Source organism: Amia ocellicauda, chromosome 2 (genome assembly GCF_036373705.1).
Source record: "Amia ocellicauda isolate fAmiCal2 chromosome 2, fAmiCal2.hap1, whole genome shotgun sequence".
In the NCBI taxonomy this organism is placed as follows: Eukaryota; Metazoa; Chordata; class Actinopteri; order Amiiformes; family Amiidae; genus Amia; species Amia ocellicauda.
Window position 1 is genome coordinate 50,714,358 of NC_089851.1, and position 26,485 is coordinate 50,740,842.

The window sequence follows — 26,485 nt, forward strand, 5'->3', positions numbered from 1 at the left end:
CTGAGAATCTTCCACAAGCTCACGGTGAACACTGTCAAACGCTTTCTTGAAGTTTAGGAAGTTGATGCATAGGGGTGCACTTAACTCAAGGCATTACTCTGTGATTATGGCAAAACAAATATTGTATCTATACATCCTCTGCAATCGCAGAACCTTGCGTGATCTTAATTGAGCTTGTCATCAATGGTAATGTCAAACCACTTAAGGAGAATCCTGCATAAGATCTTCCTGGAAGTGGAAAGTTGCAGATATCATGGTAGCAAGGTGAAGCCTTTACTCTAGCCTTCTGGTATGAGATAAGATATTCCATTATCTTACAGAAGAGATCGGTAAACACTCTAGCAGCTGTGTTCACATCTGTTTTCAGTAGCTCTGCCTGCAGAGAGTCAATTCCCGGGGCTATGTAATTTTTCATGATTTTGATGGCTGCATATACTTCTGCTTCCTTGCACTGGCTGGTGTCTATGTCAACGATATCATCAGAAGTTGCTGGATTAGAAGTGCTTTGAAGTGCTTAACCCATTTTGCAGCTTGCTCTATCGTTTTTGTTTTCACACTTCCATTTTTTGTCATAGACTGGCATGAATTAGTGATTAGTATTTTGACTACAGACCTGTTTATTGATCTTGTGTACTGTGCTACTGTGTCTATTCTGCCTCTCGCCACTGCCTCAAAAACTACTGTCTTGTCTCTTCTAGAGCTCTTCTTTATTTATTTTTCTTTGTTCTTATATTATTCTTCAGCCTTTTCAGTCCACCTGGGTGACGTAGCATTCAGCATCCTTCTACTTTCTTCTATCTTATTCCATGTCTCTAATGTTCAGTACTGTTTGTCCTTCTTTGGCCTGAATCCATTGACTTTCTTACTTGCTTCAGTGTGTTTCTTTAATGTCTCTCTATTTCTTTTCAACTGTGTCTTGATTGTGTTAATCTGTATTGGCTAATAGGTTGAAGTGATTCATGAGCTCCAACATTACAAACTTATGGAGACTGGAGATCTGACCTTGTCAATGTCAAAGACCTGTCAATATTAGTATTTGGGAAGGGTAGCCCACAACTTCCGTGTGACCTTGGCTATTACAAGGTGGTGGTCAATGTTAATGTAGGCCCCGTGTGGACCAAGGCAGCATATAGAAATTTGCTATTATCATGAAGTGGTCAATATGATTGACAGGGTGACCCTCTGGAGATATCCATGTCAGCTTATGGATGTCTTTTTGAGGGAAAATTATCCCTCAGATGACAGTTAGATAACAGTTATTGTTAAGGCAGAAGTTGACTAGCCTTCCTCCATTGTTTTTGATGTTGCCAAGGCTATGTCATCCCACAGCTCTTTCACAGCCAGTGTCATCTGCTTGAACGTTTGATTCATGTCTCCTATAATCAAGAGCATGTCATGTTGACTTGGATGCTGCATGTTTTATTTGGTAATGCCAGGCATCCTTATCCTCTTTTGCATCCTAGGTAGCTGAATAGTACCACAGAATGGTAAATATGCAGAACGTAGAGTCAAAACTTGCTCTGATTAGCTTATCACTGATGGCTTCCTATTCAATGAGAGAATAGGCATTGTCCGTATTCACTGCACAACTGGTGTGTGTGTCATCTCTACCTCAGAAAAGAATGATTGAGCCATTATGCTAAGCTCTTTATTGTCACTTTGTGACCTGAACCAATCCATCTACAATCGCTGATATCAAACATGTCCAAGTTGTATTGCTGCACCTCCCTTGTAACTCTTGCTGTCTTTGACTTTCCATACATGATGCAGACATTCCAAAACCTAATTTTTGTTTTTGGCCCCAGAAAACTCCACAATGAACACTTGAATGCCCCAGGTGAATTTTCATCTGAAACTGTCATATTGTGTCGGCTGAGTTCCCAGTTGGGTCCCTAGTGGTTGTAAGATCTGTTGCAATCTCTTTATCTTGATGTTGGAGTTGTTGGCACCACGTCCAACCCCCAATCTGGAGGATCTTGACTGGCCCCTCACCTGAAACCTGACCAGAATGGTTAAATCCGCTAGGGTCGAAAAAGCCTGAGGTATAGCTCATGCAAGCCTCACCACCCTGCAAAGTCACAGCACATGGTGAAGCCATTATTTGTACATATGTTTGAATTAAATAATGAAATGGCCTACTCCTTGCCTCATATGTATTACTTGACCCCAGTTTGTGGCAGATCCAGAATCCTAGGCTTCCCAGATTATTAAATCTTCCAGTTGCACATTTTCACATGTGATCAACTTTCTTGACATATGAAGCTAAGCACCTTTGTTAGGTATACATCATATTCATCTTAAAAACATATAAAAACATTCTGAATTATGTGCCTAATTCTCTTCTTTACACACATCCTCTTTATGCCGTGAGAGGTATAGCAGCAAATACCTGCAGATGTGTTTATTTAAAGTGTTCCTGTTTCTCCGAAATGTTGACTTTTGAGTTGTTATACCAAGGCGTCAACTAGGGGGGATCCAACTAGTTATTATATCATGGCCATCATATACAATACCCTGCACTGTGTCACAAAGGGATAAGCCAGGAGAATCAAAGCCAGCAACATTATTAAAGATTCCATAGCAGTAGCGTAGCCAGAAAAGAGACTGTGGGTGTGCATCTGAAAAACTTGGTGTGCCACATCGAATTTTCTCTACAACACAGTAGTCCATTCTTTGATTGTAATTGTTATTTTAAACATCACAGTGCAATCATTCTTTACATAGGCTTTTATTATTTTATTATTATAATTAGACCATAATAGCCTAATGATGGGTCACACTACATGAAATTAAGCCCGATTTGGCCCTCACGACAAATCGGCACAGATCGTCAAGATCCCCGCCGCCGATGGTCGTGCAGTGACAGACGGGCTGATGCGTCGCTGTCCTCCGATCCGATCATAAGCTGGTCGCAGCCGCTACGACTTTATTGAACATGTTTCATATTTACGACTCGATCGGCACCGATCGTGGAGAGTGACGTCATCAGCAGCCAATGAGAGCCGAGCTGACTGAAGAAGAGGAAAGAAACAAGAAGAATAAGCATGACAGGAGAATAAGATTTCCATACGTATTTATTAAAATACTTCAAATACCAATGGTTGTTTCGGCGCAGGTTATTTAAAAATACTCTAATACAGGGAAAATAATATGATACAAATTAGTATCTGTAATTGAGCCAGGTCTGCGCTAAATATCGACCCTACACTGCGCTGCTCACTCTGTGTGATGGACAGAGCCTGTGTGTCTTCACACGCATCCTCTTTTCTCTGCGCTTTGTGTGTTTGTCCGACACACGAACACGGACAGCGACTGCAGTTTGTGGTCGTGCTCTTGTTGCGCAGATTTCCGCAGTTTTGCACAGATCTGTAGAAATCCACACGCCCGTCTCTGTGCGCATCTGTTGCAGGCCGTGACGCAGATCCACGACGGGGATGTCAGCTCAGTCAGTGTGTCTGTACTGAAGCGCTCGGCTGTGTGCGCTCCCTCACGACGCAAAAGACATCAATTCAGTGTGAGCTGCGCACTGTTCACAAAATCGGGTCGGATTGTAGAAATCGTGTAGTGTGACCCCAGCATAAGTAAAATACTGTTTATTGGGTTGAAGTATTTTACATTTCGAAAATAAAAACAATTCAATATTTAATACTTATGATTAAAATCGTTAAAAATGTCATTCCTTAAAATCACTTAAAATTTTTAAAATCTTTGTGATTTTTAACAAAACTAAAACAATTAACTTGACCCCAGCATAAGGCTATAACAAAAAATGCATTATGCATCTGATTTCTGCGTGTGCCAGCGATACCTGTCAACGTTTGGGTACCAAAATCCGGGAAACCTCTGAGCCGGGGGTGGGGGGTGTTGTGCTCCGTCCGTCCGTCCCTTAGTGATGAAGGGCGGGTGTGCCCGTCTGTGCCTCTGCTGCGCGATTGTGCCGTTGTGAGTTAATGTGCTGGGTAATGTCATTTTTCCCATATTGTCCGATATTAAAATCAGTGCGACACACTTTGCAAAAGGCGTGGCCATTGTTGATATGGCTTCGAGATTCTTCCGTGCAGCTGTTGTTAAATTTACATGTATATATTGTTTTTTTCACCGGGGCACCACCTGAGTCTTCTCCTCCCATTTCTACCAGTGATGCGTGATTCAACTTGCCTCTACTACCTGCGCAGATATCCACAGCGCAACTGGGTTGTAGGTTGCCAGGTTGAGGTCACAAATAGGTTGAAATGTGTATGATGTGTCAATTGTGTGAGTAGGATGCAACTGGACACCCTTGGAATAATATATTGATGTCATTATTTATATAACGAGGTTTGGCCATACAAATGACTAGTTTCCCGGGAGAAATAACAAAACGGGAGGGGGCCGGGAGATGGGTGTGAAATACGGGAGACTCCCGGGAAAAATGGGAGTGTTGACAGGTATGGTGCCAGCTGCCTCTTTAGGTGGCACAGGCACACCCTGGCAAACCAGTGGCTACTCCACTGTTCCATAGTGATCGAATGCAACACACACATATTGTGAAAGTCTGTACAGAACTGAAACAGGTGGTAGCACTGAAGTGAAGTGTGAGTCAGTGTGAAATTCCTTTCATAGCTGAATATAGCTGTACTGTACTCCTACGCCAGACTTGCATGCCTAGTCTAGTCATGACCCGCGTGACCTTTACTGTACAGTTCAGAGTATCGCAGGGTGGAGTCTGAACACAGACACCAGAGCTAGAGGAATAACAGAGAGGAGCTATATTCAGCAATGAGATTAGGAGGCCACAACAAGAAATTGTGTTGTAAATAAAACAAACCACAGTGCTTTGTGGGAGCTGATCAACAGGGATTTTTCAAAAGATTGTGTGACAAAACTTCCAGAAGCCTGTGGTGCACTAAGGTCTGAATGGACTCCTCTCCTTTCTAAGCTTCAGGATGTTGTTGTTAAAAACAGTTCAGAGCTCACACATCAAACAGGGTCCTGTCTTCATTGTGTTGTCAAAGTGTCTTCTTTAAAATGTAAGTATGCATGTTTATTGGAAAGCAAGCTTTTCCAAAAGGAGACACACTTCAGTCAGATTATCATCATTACATTTTCAAATGATCCGTTGAGGGTCTGTGTGTGCAATGCTGTAATTATAGCAGAGCAGCTCTGTGAGAGGTTAATAGAAACATGTCATGAACCCACTTTTGAATGAGACCACATTCATTTTTGAATAGAACTATTTCAGAAAACATATTCTGTAAACCAGGATGTCAACTCAATCATGCAGTATGTTGTCTTGTTCATCTGCTAGGAATCTCCTGTAACACAAATCTAACAGTTTTTTCAAAATTATATTAAACTAACAACACTATAAAGAGAAGTTGTCAGTGTTAACTGTGCACATTTCAACTTAAACACAAGCAAACTTTAGGAACGTAGGAATGTAGGAACATTAGAAACCTGCACAAAACCAATTGATTTTAATTATGCCTAAATTGCCAAGATGTATCCCAAGTATATTTCAGATCCACTCAGGTATACTGGATGAAATCTAATATTCCCCTGCACCATCAGTTTTGTGAACTTCCAGCAATGGTTTTACATTTACATTTACATTCTTAGCTGATTATGCATTAATACTTTTGATTCTAGGTTGCTATAAATACAGATGAAATACCTTTTCAAGCATTAATTACTAGGTTACGAATACACAGGAGAAAGATCTTCTTGCAGCCCAATATTATTATGTCTTTCACTTGGTTAATGCATCTTGTCTTTGGACTCTATAGAATGGGTTTGCTAAATTGAAGCATTAGGTACTGGAGGTAATAACCAGTTTCAAGAATGACACGCGTTTCAAAAGAACAGAACTATAAAGGTTATCTCCACCACACTTGCTGACGATGCTACACTGGTGCCAGCAGTAGATTTATTTAACTATCATTTTCATTACAGCTGAGAAGCCAAGCCATTCATTATAGCTCATATAGCACTTTATCCTTCTCTTCATTTAGAATGCTGCGATCTGAATATTTAGTATTTAAAAAAATCCCAATTTAAGCACTTGGCATTGAGATTTCAACATTTAACAGCAAACATTGATCATTCCTACTCTGTGCGTAACATGCCACCATCATTCTTTTGCATCTTATTTTGTAATTTATGTTAGACCTTAGGCATCTTATTAAACAGCCAAAGCAACATAGTAATCAAGAGGAACTACAGTGGATATATTTTAGAATATTGATAGTATGTTTGGGTTCTTTTTATCAGTTTGGACAATATCTACCTGAAACTTTTTTTTTCTCCAGGGTTTTGTGGAATTTTTAGACATATCTGTTTGACTACAAAAAGAAGTAACAATATAACAGGGTTTGATGTCAATATGAGTTGGTTATGGTGATGCCACTCTGCTGTACTGCGAAACGTGTTCAAACCTCCTTTGACTGGGGACCAATCTTTTGGTGTAGCAGACTTGTCACTTGTTTTGGGATTGTGTTGATCAGCAGCTTGGAGATGTGACTGAGATGTCAGTTTGAACCAGAGGTCAGACAGTATGCACCATAAAAGCTATAGATACACAATAAAGGTTGTGTTCTTAAATCATGCACAGGGGATCAAGAAAGAATAAATTAACAAATCTGAGGTTTCCCAACATATTTCAATCTGACTACACTGTGAGGTGGTAGTTTGGTTGTATTTTGATTTTGACCATTTTGGCAGAAAAGTGTTGTAGAAATGTATTATCCTGACCAACCAGTATTGTTAGTGTTCTCTGATTGTTGCATAGTAATATTTGCATTCCATTTCTGTCATTTTAATACATATCTGCCAGCATTTCATTATTTTGCATGTATAAATACAATATATTTTGGTTAATCTTTTAATTTTGTATTCTCTGTACCTTATTTGTCAGTATTTTAACTATGGAATGTAGTTATATAAATGTAGTTGAATCATTATATTTTACAACCTTTTGTCAACATCACCTGGAGTTTTTGTATTGCCAGTGTTATACTGTTCTGTGTTCAGTATATTACAATGTTACAACAATATTATTTGGTTAGTTGGTTTCTACTCTGTTTGAAGTTTTAAAACAGGATTGATGAGATAAATAGCGATCTATTTGACACAGCAGGAACTGCATTGGCAGAATGTTCCCCACTCTCCTATCCTATTATAATTTCAATGCACAATACTGAAGTCAGTGCTTAATTATTATTTTTTAAACTACAGTAATTAAAGCACAGCAACCAGGCCAGATGTCAGTACTGAGCCCGTACATAAATGAACAGTGTCTATCGATACATAAATTATATATATATATATATATATATATATATATATATATATATATATATATACACACACACACACACACACTTTGGTTTTTCTTTAAATCAGCCATCAAAATCTAATTAAACTCAACTGAAAAACAACATCAGTTTTGGAATTTAATATCACACACAAGCACTAATATATATGTCCTCAGGGGAAGCTTCTAATTTCTGAACAGTTAGAGGTGTTTGACAATGTTTATCTGTGTTTTTTGTAAGAACTGGGGAGAGACAATAGTGTATAGTAATTTTGACATATTTGAGTTGGGAAAATAAACCGAAACTTGATACATCATATGCTGCAGAAATGTGTGAAGAATATTTAACTTTAATGAATTGTTAATTGTGTAATATGCATGTGTAGGCATCTACAGAAAACACACTATTTTAAATCCAGATCTAAATTTGTAGGTTCAGCATGACTATTGATAATCTGTCCATTTGTAAGATATAAAGAACAAACTTTTTTCAACATTTATTTTAACACTTTAAATGTGGGTACTCAAATTACATTAATATATCATTCATAACCTGTGCTAGATGAACAGTGTAATAATACAATCTGAATAACCATAAGTATCTTGCTTCTGCCGATGAGAAAGTGTATGTTATTAACACAGTTTTCTTTGTTCACAATAACTTATGTAATGTAAATAATAGCTGGGTAATAACATGTTTATAAACGGCCAAACTTTGTGTACTTAAGCGTTACCACATTTCGTTTCTTTGAGTCTAGGCAGAATCTCAGCTTTCATGTTCTGAGCTTCCTTCTGATGATTCTGAGTTCCTGGGGACTTCGTCCAGACGGCAGAGTCGGAGGACCAGCACTGTCAGCACGGCAGGGACGGTCAAACTTGGGTATGGCTTGCAGTCTACAGGCCAGTCTGGGCTGTAGCCCACAGATACCCTACACTGTGGTATTTGAGTGTGTGAGACCCATTTAAACAATCAACATCAAAGTGGATCATACTGAAATATGGGGAACTGATGCATAAATGCATAGAATTAAATTATTACTGTGTAAAAATAATTTCAGGTCTCCTAGACTAGCACTTCCCAAACTTTTGGGGTTGGAGCTCCACTTATGCACACACGCATATCATATGTGCCAATTTCCACATATTACATGCATATATTTACACAGAATTTGAAGCATTGAACAATTGCATGTAGCAAAATTACACACACCTGCTCCATTGCCGTTGAACCCTGAGCTTGAAAATTCTGTGCAAGGGATGAGATGTCTGGTGTTATATTTGTAAAAGAAAGTCAAAATCACTGCACATCCAATCTGTTGCAAGCTTTGGTTAATCTCAAACAGGTATGTGATTGTAAGCAGGAAAAGGATTATAGTGTTTGCATGCAAAGTTAATTTGGGTGTAACATTTGCTCCCTAAGCAAGGCAGAGTTTTTGATTGCCATATTCCTGAAAGTATTTGCAAAATACATTTTCTTTGAGTTCATCTTCACAATTCAGGGATTACACTTTCTCTTTCTTGACTAGAAAATGATCTAACACTCATGTATTTTAGAAAACTCCACATCTGAGAAACTTGATTTGAGTTCTTTATGTGGTTGACAAACATCACAAAAGACATCTGCATGTTGTTTGCACTTTTTAATGTATTGGGTGTCATGCTCTCATTTGCAAATATTTCCCCAGCGATAACACATCAAGGCCGTGTTTTGTCAGTAAGTCCTTCAATAAATCCTAAGGTTAGATAACTGTCCAGTTTTATTTTTGGTAGCTGTTTGGTTGCACAACGCTTAGTATCAGCTGTTGGTACTTTCCCCTCCTCGCCAAACACATCACGGAAGTTTGCCTCGTAACTTCTGATTAATTATGCATAAGCCGAATGACGTGTTCAGTTGTCAGGGGGTGGGACAGAGAACGTTTAACAATTTAAATATGCAATATGCAGGCAGACCCCCTGTCATATTTGACATCCCCTTAAGGGGGACGTGCCCCCCAGGTGAGGACCCACTGTTCTAGACTCAGGGGTGACGCATTCCTGTGTTAACACAAGCACATTAATTTCAGCTTCAAAACTTATGAATATATAAATTAATCTCTCTTGTCAAAAGTGACTGAACCCCAACCCCCCATGATTTTGCAGGAAGGTCCCTATAGATTTAGAGTACAATTGATTAGTCTGAAAGATGCTGCTCAGACTTCACATTAGACCTTAAGTGCTTTAAAGCAACATTTTATAGCTCTTCTGTGATGTTTCAATTGGTAATTACACAGCTGTGTCAGTCAATCTACATTGCAAAGTACTGTTTTCAATCCTTAAATTGCATACACTGCAAGAGTTCCCTTGATTTGCTCCTAAGCGGCACTTTATGCCTTCCCTGGCAGGAATTTGAGCTCAGCAGCACTGCTTGAGTCAATATTACAGATGTCCAGCTGATTTTAACCCATTTGCAAAGCGTTTTAATTGCTCCTAGCTGATGACAGAAGGCTGAGCAGGTATGTTATGAGGTTAAACCAAGGCTTTCCACGTGCCCTCCTCTGAGAGAACTATGCAGTAGAGGGCACTAGTTCCCAGCAGGACTGTCTTTCTAAATTGCACAGTGAATGAAATGTCAGACAACAAAGGGCCTGGGGATCAACAGCTGAGTTTTGACTTGGAGGGTGGGGGGGTCGTTTGGCTTTCCTAGGAATGGTGAAAAAAGACTAAATGGATCCATCAGGATTATAGAGTGAATTTAATAGCCTAGAGGTAAGATTTTGGAATCAACAACAATAAGAATAATATTGTCTGTTTGATTCAATATTCATCCATACCAATACATTAGTCAGATTTCATTTTAAATAGAAAAGAACAAACTACTAATGTAAAAGAACAAAAACCTCAAAGGCAGTCAGCAATTCTATCTGACATTAAAAATTCCATCAGAAGAACATAAAACCTGTGAATGGCGAATGATGAGGTCGAGGTCAATAAATCCTCTGTTTAATGATCTCTCCCATGCTCAGGGTCAACAGGAATTGGACTTGTGGCATTACTTTACGTTTCATCCATCTGTTGACATTTTCATAATTCTCTTACCGGTGTCAAAGGTGTATTATTTGTATTCCAGCAACCCTGTTTACCCCCAGAAATCTCAGCTCAGCGCCTTCTGATAAAAGGAAAATAAAATCTTATCTCACACTAGTATCTCTCTTCCAGGAGTCATTTCATTAATTAAAATAAAATAACAGACGAACATGTAGTGCAAAGATGTATTGTTGTTGTTATTATTATTATTATTATTATTATTATTATTATTATTATTATTATTATTATTATTATTATTAATATTATTATTATTATGAGATAGCTTTGTCATCACAAAACAGAAATATGGTCTGGTTTCACAGCTAATGCAATCCTTTACCCTGCTGCTCCTCTGTAGGTTTGTGGCCGGTGTGATCAAACAGGAGAGATTCCCTGCCTTTGAGAGGGTCCTGTGGAGAATGTTTCATGGAAATTTTGTTCTGCGACATGCCGCCATGAAAGTGTCTCCTGAAGATTGTCTCGGGGTAAAAAATCTTTATCATTCCTGTAAAGTGAAACTTTAGAAGAAGAACTTTAGAAACTTATCCTATACATTTTACTCAACAATTGCTTACATTCAGAACATTATTTATTTGCTAAGCCAGATATTTCTCACTTTTCTATTAAACACATTTTACTATTTAAAAAGAAACAAATAAACAACAGCTATAGCAAAAATAAAAAAACTGAAATTGTGAAATCCAATGTAAGGCAATTAAAAACCACCCCAAACTTTGTTTCCTTTTTCACATAATATCACATTAACCACAGACATGAACCGTAACCTTATGTCAAACCTTACACTTAATGTAACTTATACTTTAATGTTAAAGGTCTAGGCTCAAGTTTTGGACTAAACTGAAAAATGCGTTCAGATAATAATTAGGTTTAATATGTGTAAAAGGATTAATTTAATACATTTAGTTACATTTAGTTTGACCTGTGCAATATTTTTACAGGTTATGCCTCATTTTAGTCTGAAAACAAATGCATGGTTAATTTAGGGAAATAAATAATAGTGCAGTTTTAAATGCCATTATTAATACATTCAATTTAATGTGAAATGGAAAAATTAAAAGAAACTATAACCATTCTTTAAAATGCCACCCATCACTTTAGAGCACAGACAAGTAAGCAGGTGGTTACAGTTAATAGTGCTCTTGTATTCATTGTGTTTGGGTAAATTGAACCATTCTGTTGATCGTGTGGTCCTTGGAGCATTGCCTAGATATTCTGGTATTCTGTGAACAAAGAGGTTTGCGAACCACTGGCCTAAACATTGTGCTTTTGACTCCCCATTTGCGCTTCTAAATCCTGACAGCACTGAACACAAATGCAGGCAATCCTGAGTCTTTCAGAATGACAGCATTTGATTTGAAATTCACAGAAATAAGCATACAGCTGCAAGTATACACTCTGGAAAGATATTAGCTGAAAACATTTGTTGGCACACCTATCAGTAACAGCAAAGGCAGACCGTATATCTAATGGATGTCTGCCCCCTGGTGGCTTGTTTAAAATAGAACATCCTTTCTTCATCTCATAGTGCCATCACCCATAATAATTCTCTATGTTGCTGTCTTTATTGATATCCTAATGCAAGACATAGGCTTGCAGACCCTGGATGTTCATCTATATATGAAGCTCTTTATATATAGTAACAAATATTAAAAAACAAAATAAAGAATGCTATGAAGGATTGAATCATGTCTTGGAATGTAAAAGCGTCGGTGGAGGGAAAAGTGACACCAATTGTTAATCTTTTAATCCATAATTGCACGATTGTGATTAACCTACTTACATGTCTGTGTCTGTGTCTGTGTCTGTGTCTGCATCTCTCTCTCTCTCTCTCTCTCTCTCTCTCTCTCTCTCTCATGGTCTACAGTGATACCACTTAGACAGTTGGCCTTTGCTGAGTAGCTTCATGTCAATAGGCATTCAGACTTCTGCTTTAATTATCTCTTCCTGGAAGACTCATAAATCATCCAGTGGATGTCTAATGGAGGCACAGGTTTGGAGTACCTCAGCTGAGCCTTGAGCTCAGTGCAGTCAGGCATAAGAAAACCATCATTACTGTCTGCTTTACTGGGACTTCAGAACAAACCCGCTGTTAAAGGCAGTGAGCGTTAGGCCTGCATTTCATGCAAAAGAGACATTGTAATGCATTAGTCTGGGCTTATACTGTGCTATTATCACAGCTAGAATTGTGTGTTCTTTCCAAATAACTGGTTGCCCAACCATTTTACCCTTATTCAAGTGGTATGTGCCTGTATTTGATTAATTTTGTCCATGTTTTCTAAAACAAATATTATAACTACTTTTACTGCAAGTATTGTGACAACATTTTGGTGTTCACAGTGTTTTCTATGGGGTGTAGGGTCACCCCTGGCCTTCAAAGACGAATTGTCCATTTCATGCTAAAAAAAATATCTCAAATCCTCTGCAAAACAGAAATATTAATGTTAAAAAATACAGGGAAACACTGTATACTGCATAGTGCATGTGTGTTTATTGGCTCAAATACATCAGATATTGTTTGTGTGAATATCCTAAAACAACCCGAATAAATTAGACTGCGAAAAGATAGATGTCCTTTCAGAAAGGGGCTGGCGATACATAACGCAAAATGTTCTGTTTATGGTTAATTCATACTCATAGATTTTGCAGAGCCTAGACTTTTCTTTGCATGGGTTTGACTGTCAAATTATGGAATCTGATTGAAAGAACGTTAAAACAACATACATACGTATGGCCTATTCAGTGTTTGATTCTGATTGCTTTCCAATTATTATCCAATTGGATTCTGGGGATGTGTAAGATTTAATTTCGGTTTGTACAGTTATTCGTGGGATATGCAAATGTAGATTCCCTTACCCAGTGCAACTTACAATATATCACATTAGTTTTACTTACAATTACCTATTTACATAGTTGGGTTTTTACATGAGTAATGTAGGTAAAGTACCTTGCTTAAAGGTACAGCAGCAGCAGCCCTAGAGTCAAGAGCCCTAACAACTACTCCACACTGCTGCCCATGATGTATTTCTGTCTGAAAAACATTTGCTTCCACAACACGACTGACTGTTCTTTTCCTCCATCTTATTTAAAGGAGGAGGGGGTGAAGAAGGATGTCTTCATCGTTTTCTTACAGGGAGAGGAGTTCAAAGGAAAGATCAGGAAAATATGCGAAGGGTGAGTGATCATTCGATTAAACCAATTTCGAATGTGTCAGTTACGATCAGTAATGTTGACGGTCCAGTCCTGAAAGCGCAAGGACATTTTGTGTCAGTTCCCCTTCAGTAATCCTAGCCCATTGGTTTCTTTTCACCAGGTTTCATGCAAATATGTATCCATGTCCTAACAATGTGTGTGCCAGACTGGAAATGAGGACAAACGTCAACACGCGCATTGAAGACCTCCAAATGGTGCGTAGCATGCTGAACATGACGACGCTTGGGAGATTCTGATTGATTGTTTATAATACAGTAGTTGAATGTTACTGTAGTGGTAATGTGAGGGGATGGAAAACTTTTCAAGCTACCACTCTTAAAAAAAGGACAGGTAATTTAAACATAGAATCAAATAAAAACATATAATTATGATAAATATTGCCATTATTAATTATAAGAGATTATAAAATAAATCAAAATGATATGTCAAAATCCTTGTCACAGAATGAAGAAAATCTGACCAGTGCTTAAGAATATTGATTTCTCACACTTCATTTGGGGATGAAATATTGTCCTTTCTTTCCTCAAGACCCCAGGGGGAGATTAGCTGTTCTAGGGTGAACAATTTGGGAGAAAGTAAAACACATTTTGGGAAAGGCGTGCTTCCTCCCAGTCAAGAAACGACAGCTACAAATGGCATGAGGCCGTCCCTGCAGGCTGTAGTAGAATATTTCTGTGATAATAAGCGGCAGTAATAAGAGATTTAAAAAAAAAGTAAATAAATTATGCATCAAGGTTAAGGAGTCGTAGGGGGGAGTATGTGTCATTATTGTGCAGAGCTTCCTGATGAATTTCCTCCTTTGTCTCATCCCTCAGGTGTGGGCAGTATGAGCACCCACAGTCTGTCAGGGCCGCTATATTCTAGTGATTTATGGGGTTACTAGGTTGCCCTTGGTGACAGGATGGTCTCTTGGAAGCCAGTGCAGGCTGGGACCTGCCAAGGATACGACCTGAACTTCCGAATGATCAAGAGGAGACTGTGATGTGTAATATTTTCAATTGTTTCGGTTCCATAGTGTACATTTTCCTACAGCAATATTCTGCTAGACTATTTATCAGTAGAAACCCTGCACACAGTAATTCCTCAAGTGTCCAGCTCAAGCTGATACAGTTAACACAATGAGATGAAAATATAGATTGAGACAGAAAGAGAGGAGAGAGGGAACGTTAAAGAGATAGTAAGAGACATGCAGAGGAGGAGGAGGAGGAGGAGGAAGGGAAGGAATGCAATCCAGAAAATGGAGATGGTGAGGGGAACAAGGTGGAAGGGGAGAAAGGAAAACAGACAGTTGGGTGTAAGAAGTAGAAGAGAAAGAGGGAGGTGCAGTAGTTCAGATGGGAGGATACAGGCTGGATCTTTATCAAGAAAGAAGACAAGCCATGATGTCAGGGTAGTACACTCAGAGGACAAATGAGAAAGCAGGAGCCATCAGATTTCAAAAAGGGACTGTGGTAGTAAGATAGGGAGAGAAGCATGGAGGGGGGATTTGAGAAGAACTTGTGATTGTGATACAGATTGGGTAAGGGGTGGCATGTGGAAAGAATTCTGGAAAGATTTATGGTTAAAAACATTGCCTGCAGCACTGGGATTTGAAATAGGCAATTGGTTCAGTTTTTTACAGGGTATCTTTCTTGTTTATGTGTTTGGCTGACAGTGATCTCTCATCATGGTCTTTGTCATATGGCCGTGAGGAGGCCTGAGGACAGGATGGATGCTGAGTGTCTGGGGAAAAGGCTGACCAGGAAGAGGGAATGATATTGCAGTTGATAATAGTGTGAGGGACAGGTGCAGCGTGAGGCTGTCAAAAAGACTCTGACGGAAAGATCAGTGATGTTTCAAAGCCTTGGGGGAGCTTCTTGTTAGAGTTTCAGATGTGACACGGCAATCTGAAAAATGGTTCAAATTTAACTTTATTTGAGAGTTTCAGAAGTGGATTATTAATGCTTTAATTAGTGATTTTATTAATGAGTATTAATTAATTATCAATTAAGGCATTCATAAATACCAAATAACATTACAACTAAAATTACTCCAATACAGTTTATTTAAATAACTGCTACTTCATCATGAATCACTGCCTTTAAGTCAGGGTTTCCCCAGTATATATATATATATATATATATATATATATATATATATATATATATATATATATATATACAACTTGGATTACTGGAACACATATATCATTCTTTGGGTTTTATATTAACTTTAAAGGTAAATCTCCACTACATAAAAATTAAAACATAATTGATCCAATCTTGCTGTTTCGAATTTATCTGGTCAAAGTATAATCATTGTTTTTCCAAAATATGTGCATAACAGCACAATGCCATTGACCCAAATTACATTCCTCAGTCCTTTAACCGCAACGATGGCTTTTGCATGTTCTACATGTGGCCATTGCATGTACCAGGACATATCAAGTGCAACATTGTGTTATCTCCTTAAACTCTGCAACAACACTCATTCATCTATGTGACAAACATACTTTGTAAGTGCTATGTAAGTGATAGCAGTAGAAAATTACTCAAGAAGATGAAGACATTATGTTTTTGTATTTTTTCACCCCTACAATGATGGCTATAGCACCAAAGATGTTCATAGAATAACTGTCATAGCCAGGGTGAACCACGATTTTCACAAGATTGCTGTAGAAATATATGTAAGAGCAGCATTGTTATATAATTGTTTTAGAAATTGAATGTCTTTGTTCTGAATGTGAAACCATGAAATTACATATTGAAATTGTGAGAGGACTATTACCTTATTTCAATCACCTGCTGAAAAATGTAACATGTTTGTGTGCAATAACATCATTGTTTTATTTCATAGTACAATTTCTAAAACAGCACAAAATGACATCTGCCAGTATGTGGAAAACTGTCTTCAAAAAGGAATGCCAAAGAGTTAAGAAAAAAAGGTTTGGTTTCTGCAGAATCCAGAATTATTCAAGAACAATACAGTGACATTGTGACCTCGATTTTCAGCCACAGCGAGGAGTTGTCCAGACAGCAACGCTAAACTGATATTATCAGAGCAGTAGTAGCATCTTTTATTTTTATTTAATAAAAGAAAGGACAGCTACGCCTCCTCTTTATGGCACCGCAGGTCATAGCTTGGACCACCTAATCAGTAAGACTATAATTTTTGGCTGCAGAATTGATGATTCCAGATAAACAACAGGATTTCTGCTCTGCCCAAAGGTCTTGCAGAGGACGGATGAGTACCGAAAAAGCATACTGACCTCCGCTGCCACAAGCCTGCAAGAGTGGAGCACCAGAGTGAAGAAGATGAAGGCCATTTATTATACGCTGAACCTCTGCAACATAGACATCACCCAGAAGCTAATTATCGCAGAGATCTGGTGTCCGGTGTCTGACCTTTGCACAGTCCACACTGCTTTAATCAAAGGATCTGTAAGTCATTAAACCTAATTGTAGCTCAGGAGGGTGACATGTACTGCTATGCTGAGAATATTTGGCTTGTTTCAGTTTTTAAAAATGTAAGATGTTCACTCAGACAAGTTCTTCAGAGATATTTATTAATTAATTTTGGCACAGGGAAAAAAGGAACACTAACCTTTGACTGCTGTCAAGTTCTCAAAGATAAATACTTAGAAAGAGAGGTGCCTACTGTTTTAATTTTCAAGCTAAAGTTTGCATCTTGTTGACATAACTGCTGCCTTGACATGGTGTATATAAGCTTTCTCGGAAACTCAGAGTCCTTGACAGTGTCTTGCTAGAGCAGATACAATTCTGTAAAGCTGATTTTTTAATATTAAAGAAACATGGAAGGGTTGCATTATTATTATTATTATTATTATTATTATTATTATTATTATTATTATTATTATTATTATTATCTAATAATAAGATGCTCCCTTTCTGTTAGCCTACTGACACTGAGCATTTCATCTGAATAAACTTTTGTTCTGCTCTCTGCCAAATGTGTCTAGGAGTGTGTAGGTGATTATTGACCTCTGTGAACAGTACACATGAAGGTCAAAACACAGCGTTTCATTGAAGCTGCCTTTGTGGTTTAGCAAGATATTTAACTGCTTTCAGGTATTAAGAAAATATTTCTGAGCAAGCAGACTGAAAAATAAAATCAATATGGCCTCACTTCTCAGCGAGCATTAAATGGCAGTGCAAGTGATTCATTATAATCATCTCTACTTCATTTTGCCCTATGGCTTCCTCCTGTGCAAGCAGGTCACATTGGCTAAATTTATGTCTGGAATAAGCCTCACTCTTAATTAAGAATCTAACCTAGTGGGTGATTGTGTTTTTTTTCAAAAGCAACAAAAAAAAAAAATTGGTGGGGGCGGAGGGGACACATCAACCGCATTGTTGAGAGAACGTTAAATTGTCCCCCCCAAAAATACATGCCTGGCTCCAAAGGCATAGGGGACGCGTCCCTCGAATATTGACAGTGTCCCCCCATTTCTGAAAGGAAACCTACAGCCCTGCATACAGAAGGTTTTAAGAGTGCTGTAAAAATATGAATACATCGATCTCCTTTTGTGGATTTACAGTGTAGCTAAATGGAAGAAGCAATTCCTGTGTGTTTTAGCTTGTTTCAGGATCCTCAATGAAGCATGCACTAAGGCCTCTTTTTGTTTTTAAATTTGGGAATTTCCTTTCATTCTGAAAGAGGTAAAATGTCCCCAAGTATGGGAATGCATGACACATGTGGGCAGTAGACTTCATGTCAAAGCTGCTGACAGGCCCTTCTCTCGGGTAAAGCAGAGATTATAGAGATTGTCAGACTCTCTGCCAAAGTGATCCCAGGTGGCCTGCACCACTGTGGGGTGAAGGCGTCACTCTGAAGGGGCTGGCCTACCCCTGGAAGATCTGCTGTCAGGTTGATTGCCTGAAGAGACAGGGTTGATTGTGCTTACAGCAGAAGTTGCTCTGCTAGACTGTGGAGACTGTGACCTCAGGCCACCTTGATGATTGACATCAACTACCAACATATTGTCTGTTCCCACCAGCATGTGACTCCCCTGGAGTTGCAGGAGAAAGTAATGAAGGCCTGGGAATACTGCTCTTATTTCCCAGGGGTTGCCATGTATTGACAGTCAAGTGCTTCTCCACATGTCTCAGATACCCATACCATGCCACCCCCACCCCCCCCAGGACCTGGCTTCCTTGCATAGGTCATATGGGAATACCTTGGAGGAGGTACACGGGGACTCACGTGAGGGTGTCTCGACAAGCAGTTCCTGTCTCTTTGCAGATGAACAGCGATGGAGTCTGAGGTGCAGCAGTCCCAGGGAAAATGCCTGGAACGCCAGCAGGCACAGCAGTCATTGGCAAACCCAATCACTCACCTTTTCTCTCAACCTGAGCAAGGAGAAATATCTGCTGATCAGCCCAACTTAGTCTATGATGAGGGATGCATGCATGGATGTCCTATCCTATCCATGGTTTTTGTGAAATTCTGTCTGTCTGAGCCCCAGCGGTGTAAGCCTTCTTTAGGTGCACCTCCAAGGTTTGGCTCTTGTGATTACATCCTGCATGGTCCTTTACAGGGCCAACTGTGGTGCATGGGCCTTAAATGTTCCTGGCCCAAAGCCTCAGCACCCTGTATGGAAGCATATGTGTCAGCCACGCAGATGGAGTTGGGGGTGGAAGCAGAGTGATTCTGTCATGGTCTCAAGGACCGCGGGGCAAGGGAAAAGGGGACCCAAGTGCAGAACTTGTGGAGGTGGCAAATCAGGGCTAGGCAAGAACGTGGTCGAGGTCACAGGCAATGGTCATCAAGGAGCGAGGAGACAAGCTTGGAATCATAGGAGTACTGATGAGACAGTGAGGGCAGTGAGGGGTTTAAGAAGAGGAGCAGGAACTGGGAAGGCAGGTGCAGGGCCAATGGAAGCAGAGGTATGGAACAAACGTGCACATGGTTGAGACGAATGTTAATGGAAAGATAGATAGAAGAAAGCAGTGAGGGGAGAAAAAAGGCAGGGAAACAGTGGCCTCTAGAGGTGATAGAGGGTACAGACTGGGAACCATGACAGATTCTAAGAGGGAAGCTCTTGCATTAAACCTGGAAGAAAGATGTGGGCTTCATGTGCTCAAATAAGCGGCATGCAAGGTAAATATTGTTTATGTGCAGTGGGAGTGCTCGTATTAGGTATCAGTCAGGTCTGCAACAGAAGGAGTGTCTAGGCTGGTATTGTAGGCAATGAGCACCAATAAGAATCCAAGCAGAAGCTACACACACAAGACAGGTATCCACACAGTCAGTTCAGCCCACCATGTCTGACACTTGGCTTTCAGCTGAAAGCTAGAAAACGACAAAAACTGAACCCAATGTTAAACAAAATGAAGAACGCAACAGCAATAAAAGGAGAAAGTTCATAGCCAAAAATTCTAAAACAATAATCTCATCAATTACTCATAATTCATATAAATCTAACATCTCCCTAACCGTAACCATCCCCCTGCCCCTAGTCCTATCCAGGTCTGGAAATGAAGCTAATTTCAGGATCACTAGTCCGTCAGGCGAGTTAAACTTCCTGAGCCGCGATTTATTTAATGGATTAATAATCAGTCCACCTTAAAAACAGGCGGGGTTCATTACGGTAGTTGAATGACAGCTGGCTAGTCGAATCTCTAGCCATGGCAATCATTTTAGAGTAGCCCTACATACCAGTACGTTACTTCCAGAGCGAATACAATTTAAATTAAAGGAAGCGAGAAGACTCGTGAAAATGCGTTGTTTTTTCACTAATTTCCCACCTCCCCAGCAAAGAAACCCAAAACCGATGTCGCAGTTGAGTATGATGGCGTAAATGCAGGGCGGGGGTATAAAAAACTTTTTTTTCACATCAAAGAATGCTTCACAAGAGTCTGCGTTCATTTCAATAAAAAATAAAATTGTAAGTGGTTATATAATATCGTGCATTAGAATATATTAATAGTAGTTATATTGCAACCCCTACATTTGTATTTAGAAACACAGTTAAAGATGAACTCTGCTGTTAATATTAGTATTTCATGGTACTTCTAACTCCAATTCTTACACCAACTTTGGAGTATGTAATGTACTGAGCAGGATGAGATGTATATTTGATATATTTGCTCACTATTAAAAGGCTTACTATTTAAAAAACTGTCTGAGCAGTATGGTAAAGGTATATTGTTGTGTTTTCTTCCAGGAGCAGAGTGGTTCCGTCCTATGTCCTGTCCTGAACAGAATAGACACTCAGCAGACCCCCCCTACTTTCAACAGGACCACCTCCTTCACATCAGGTTTCCAGAACATCATTGATGCCTATGGAGTGGGCAACTACCAGGAGATAAACCCAGGTGACAGCCTGGCTCTGCCCTCTCCCCATACCTCTCTCAGTTGGTGCTAGAGCCATGTGTTTTTGTTTTGTAATATTGCAATTCAGACCTTAACCTCAAGATGTCCTTGATGTCAGCTCAATAAGTCCGAACTTAACAAAACTTTGCATCCCAAATATTTATTTCCTAATCTCATTGACTTAAAGATCCAAAGATTCCTTAACTGGATATTGGATAATTAATGTATATATTATATCAATAATACAATATTGGCTCCTTTCCTTTATTCTAAATGGAATGTACTTTTTATTTTTGTGTTAATGGTTTTCTGTGTCTGTCTGTCAGCACCATACACCATTGTGACGTTCCCCTTCCTGTTTGCTGTGATGTTCGGTGACTGTGGCCATGGACTGATCATGGCTTTCTTTGCTATGTGGATGCTGAAGCAACAGGAACAATTTAAAAACCTTAAAAATGAGGTGGGGAAAACTTGTACAGGCTGTACATTTACATGAGTGCTAGTGTTCTTGTAGCCTAATCTTTAACAGTACACAGACTATTGTTTTTGTATTTGTTCAAATATTTTGAGATATTTGTGGTTCTTAATTCAATGCAATGTGTTGCGGATCTATTCCCTCACTCTTTTAAAACCTTCAGTACACTTGTGGTTTAGTTTTCTCCCATAGTGCTGCTTTGTCATTTCAAATTCCTTTAAAGGATTTGCATCTGAAGTTTCATTATCTGCTCTCCTTTGAACCCCATACCCCCTGTAAGCATGCATTTTTGTGGGCTGAAATATGCTATTCACATGGCTCAGAATTCCAGAATATTCTACCCTCGATATTCCGAACAATCAAAGCTGGAATATTCTGTTTCATATTCCAAATATGCTGTTTACATGGAGGAATATATAATTGAATATTCAGTATGCTAGTGGAATATTTGTGTTTTCATTGTGCCACTGCCTTCTAGCATTGGTCTCTATTTACAATATTTACCCTCTCTGAGAAAACCCATCCGTTAGTGACAAGCAGCTGAGACGAATAGCATATGAACAAACCAGCACGCCGAGAAGTACTGGAGCATCTGACCTTAGCAATGAGAGGATGTGAGGAGTGAAACAAGCCAGGAACTGCCTGCCAGTTGAATTAAATAATGTATTATTATTTATTTATTTATTTGAGATATACAGTAAACAATATATGAGGTCTTACATCCTAGATTGTAAAAGCTGTTAATGTTAGGTCACAGTCAGGGGCCAAGGGAAAGGAAGCATAGGGGAAATCAAAATATACAATACAAAACGTTATATAAGTGCTGTCATACAGGAGAGTAAATTACAAAATTACAAGTACTGTCTGAAAAGATGTGTCTTGAGTAAGCGCCAGAAGGAGGTCAGAGACTCTGCTGTTTTGACTTCAATGGGAAGGTCGTTACACCACTTAGGGACCAGGGATGAAAAGGAGTGGGCTCTGGAGGAAGGGGAGTGCAGAGGAGGCAGAGTTAGTCTGTTGGCACCCGAAGACCGCAGCGGTCTGGAGGGGATGTATAGGAGACGAGGGTCTGAAGGTAGCCTGGTGCAGTGTGGTTCGAGACAGCGGTAAAGCAATGCTTGCCGGTATCGGGAGCCAGTGGAAAGAGCAGAGCAGTGGAGTGGCGTGTGCGAATCGGGGCAGAGAGAATACCAGACGAGCCGCAGAGTTCTGGATGAGCTAGAGCGGGCGGGTAGTATTTGCAGGATAGGACCAGTGACCGGACGAGCAGCTGAGTCAAGTAGTTGGTGAGGAAGGGTCGGATTCAGGGTATGTTGCTTAGGAAGACTGCAGGTGCGTGTCAGCGTGGTGATATGCTGAGTGTAGGAGAGCACAGGATCGAGGGTGACTCCTAGGTTCTTAGCAGAAGAAGAGAGAGAGGATGTTTTCCAAGGGGATTGAGATGGAGAGGTCAGCAGAAGGTGAGGAAGAGGGGGGAAAGAGGAGGTCAGATTTGGAGAGGTTGAGCTTGAGGTGGTGCGAGTGCATCCAGGCAGAGATAGCAGACAACCAGGAAGAGATGCGAAAGGGGAAGAGAGTGTTGGAGGAGGGAAAAGACAGGAAGATCTGGGCATCATCTGCATAGAAATGGTAAGAGAAACCATGGGATGCGATGAGGGGGCCCAGGGAGCGAGTATAGAGAGAGAACAGGAGGGAACCCAGGACAGAGCCTTGGGGTACACCTGTAAGGAGAGTTTGGGGGGTGGATGAGGAACCTCGCCATGTCACTTGGTAGGTCCGGTCGTTGAGGCAGGAGGAGAACCAGGTGAGAGCAGTCCATCCCAGAGATTCCAAGGTCAGCGAGGCAGGAGAGGAGGATGGAGTGAGTGATGATGTCAAATGCTAGAGATCAAGGAGAATGAGGATTGAGGAGAGGGAGGCCGTCCGAGCAGAGCTGAGGGAGTCAGTGACTGCCAGGAGAGCCGTCTCAGTGGAGTGAGCTGTGTGGAAGCCAGATTGCAGAGGACTTTTGGACTATTAGTGGACTATTTATTATGCCTAGTTGGATCTAGAAGTAACTACCTTCTTTGGAGACGGAATCCATTTAAGAAGAAATAAATATAGGGAAGTTTATTTCATTACATTGTTGTCCCTTTATCTATTTGCATTTGTGTTTTGTGCAAACAGCTTTGCAAGCATTTAGTCTTTTTTTTTTACTTCCTTATGTCTCCAGTTAACTGATGTTCTTTTCAATGGGAGATACATTGTGCTGCTGATGGGCGTTTTCTCAGTATACACTGGCCTCATTTACAATGACTGCTTCTCCAAAGCCTTCAACATATTTGGCTCTGCCTGGAATGTTAAAGCCATGTTTCAACCAAATGGACCGTGGAGGTAAGTCCTTAATAATTTAGATAAGGTTGGGCTTTTTTAAAGTGCGGCTTTGGGCTAACAAGGGTGTCCTGGAGACCCCCAATTTACTTTTATCAATTCATAAATAAAATGTTGCATTGTAAACAACCAAAGCACATGTGGTAAACTTTGTAATACAGCTATCGTTGGGAATAAATATCTCAATGCCCTTCGGTCTCTTGGGGGCCAAAGGTCTTGTGTTGAGAAATAACACACGTTGTAGGTTTTTGGAAATGGGTTATTTATAGATGATTAGTGGGAGACTGTCTTGCAGAACACTTAAAGTGTGTCCTTTTCTGAGCTCTAAGACCTTGAAAGCACTGGTATAATACAGTTATGCTCCAGCTTAAATCTCATTTCCCTGATGGAACTGTCCCACCTTTAAACCAATCCAATTAATTAACTAAATAAAAGTGCAAAAACATTTAGCTCCACTCTAACTATGCAACAAACATCTAACAGTGGCCAAGTTTGATATGCAAAACAACAGTAGTAGACCTGTATATTGCTAAGCACAGTTCTGTAATTATGTGGGTCAGAAAAAAGTCCTCGGTTGCATAACAATTAGATGTATTTGGTAACTGGAGGATGAATATTTGAGATCTTCATTTTAACCATATACTATACATATTCTTCACCATTGTAATTTATATTAATTTCCAGTGTGATAAATAGTGCTCTGCATTTAATTTATTTTTCCCTCCAGCAACCACACGATACATGGCTCCCAGGTTCTGCAGCTCAACCCCGGGATCCCTGGAGTCTTCTCAAGAGGCCCCTATCCATTCGGCATTGACCCTGTGAGTGATAATAATGTGGAATGTGGAAAATGAATCAACCATGTTAATTTGTCTTTTCATCCCTGAATAATATCTTAAGAGTCACGTTTCTAGAAACGTAATACATCATCATTAATGTGTCAGCTACCTTAGAGGATATTACATTTGTTGTTCTTACGTACTTATTCACATTCAGGAGCTAAGGAGCTAAGGAGCATCTCCTTGGTGGACACAGCTTAGTGCCCTGCGATAGGATAGTCTTCTTCATGATTTCACTTTTTTTATTGTTTCAGATTTGGAATATCGCATCAAATAAACTTTCTTTCTTAAATTCTTACAAGATGAAAATGTCTGTGATTCTGGGGGTTATTCACATGCTCTTTGGAGAGAGCTTGAGCCTGATGAATTACATGTAGGTATTGTTCTTGCATTTATACTGTGTATTTATGTATATATAAACTAACCATTTAAAAAATAAGTTAATTAGTTAACATTATGTGTGCCTTGTAATTGTTGTTTTATCATTATTAATTATTATTATTATTAATTACATGTGCATAGTCTTGTATCTGAAATGAAAGGAAGAAGTCAGTTTTTTATTGAACCAGACTGGGGCCCATTTGGTTACTATCCATCTGTTTTCATTACTCTTCTAGCAGTGCTAATCAACTAGAGTGGACATCCTGATTTAAGCCCAAAGCTTTAATTGACAAAAAGAGATCTCTTATTCAAATTTGCATGATGAACATTATCAACTGAGTACTGAGTTATGGGCTTTCACTTGGTCATTTAAATGAGGTCATTGTCCCAGGTAATGCACCAGTAAATGGCCAATAACAATCAGCAATCGATGCACCACTGGGTGAATGTTGACATCTGCTAGTGTTCTGTATCATTGACACCTCAATGACACACCGTGTCAGCCTGGCAGTTTCTCTGTCCTACAATGTCTTTTCAAAACCGTCTGCCTCTATTAATAAGTGATACTAATCACCGGTGTCAGGAAAGTGCATTCGGCAGCTTAACACAGGGGTTACGTCTAATGAATAAAGATCACTTGATCTCGGCTGAAAGTCATTATAAGTATAAAGTGTAGCTTCGGTGCATTAGTGCCATTACCAGCCTCACTGTTCTCTGAGTTTTCTGTGTGGCCCACGTTGGTTCTGGGTGTTCTTTCATTCAAAGTGTTTCTGATCAAAGATACTATTCATTTTTAAAAGAGGGGAGTTGTCTTTGGTTGCTAATAAATTCATAAAAACACAATTCCCTTTTTTGAATATTTGAACTAAAGCATTGAACACAACTGGCCTGCTACCAATGTTGACTTTTCACTTGAACCTTTTACTTCCTGATTGAAGAGAGCAGGAAACACATATTAGTTCTGTTCAAGTGTGTAGCTCTTGTAAAAAGGAGGCTCTATCCAGCTGAGGAAATTCTAATTTATTCAAAGTCTGCCCTTAAAATTGTACAGAGCTTAAACCCATTAACTTTAATGGTTCGTAATCCCTTTAAAGATTTCCTGATGTTAGCAGAATGAACCTTCATCTGAGCAAGTGACGCTCTTTGTTCTGTACTGTTGAAACAGATTTGAGATCCAGGAGTTGGAGTGCTGCTTGAGATTCACAGCTTCAGTGTCCTTTCATTCTTCCTGTAATTAGGTTGTACATTATTTTGCTGGACACCTGATGAACTGCTGAGATTAATTAAAGTAAAAATTCACATCATCTTACTGCAGTGTGAATGTAACAGGACTCCTTGTTTGCATGAGCCTGTTAAGGTGACATCACTCCCCAAGAATTGGAAGAGCTTTCAAACTCCCAAGTCAGGTTGTTGGCAGAGCTGGTTTGTTGCACTTTAGGTTCAAATCAAGCTCTTAGCATTGTGCCTGAGACGGCACATTACATCCCACACTCTGCACTGGCCTGCTGTTTTAATTTTAAG

General features: G+C 39.6%; 1 protein-coding gene across 2 annotated transcripts in view; it reads left to right on the forward strand.

The window, feature by feature from the left end:
* Positions 1-26,485, forward strand: part of LOC136711439 (V-type proton ATPase 116 kDa subunit a 1) — a 58,916-nt gene that overhangs the window by 24,200 nt on the left and 8,231 nt on the right. For both annotated transcript variants that reach the window (XM_066687721.1, XM_066687730.1), the window contains exons 5-14: positions 8,050-8,171; positions 10,713-10,839; positions 13,464-13,546; positions 13,686-13,779; positions 16,792-17,004; positions 20,751-20,901; positions 21,226-21,359; positions 23,587-23,747; positions 24,472-24,565; positions 24,838-24,956. In XM_066687721.1, the coding sequence (XP_066543818.1) occupies positions 8,050-8,171; positions 10,713-10,839; positions 13,464-13,546; positions 13,686-13,779; positions 16,792-17,004; positions 20,751-20,901; positions 21,226-21,359; positions 23,587-23,747; positions 24,472-24,565; positions 24,838-24,956 (1,298 nt within the window). The remainder of the gene's footprint in view (positions 1-8,049; positions 8,172-10,712; positions 10,840-13,463; positions 13,547-13,685; positions 13,780-16,791; positions 17,005-20,750; positions 20,902-21,225; positions 21,360-23,586; positions 23,748-24,471; positions 24,566-24,837; positions 24,957-26,485) is intronic.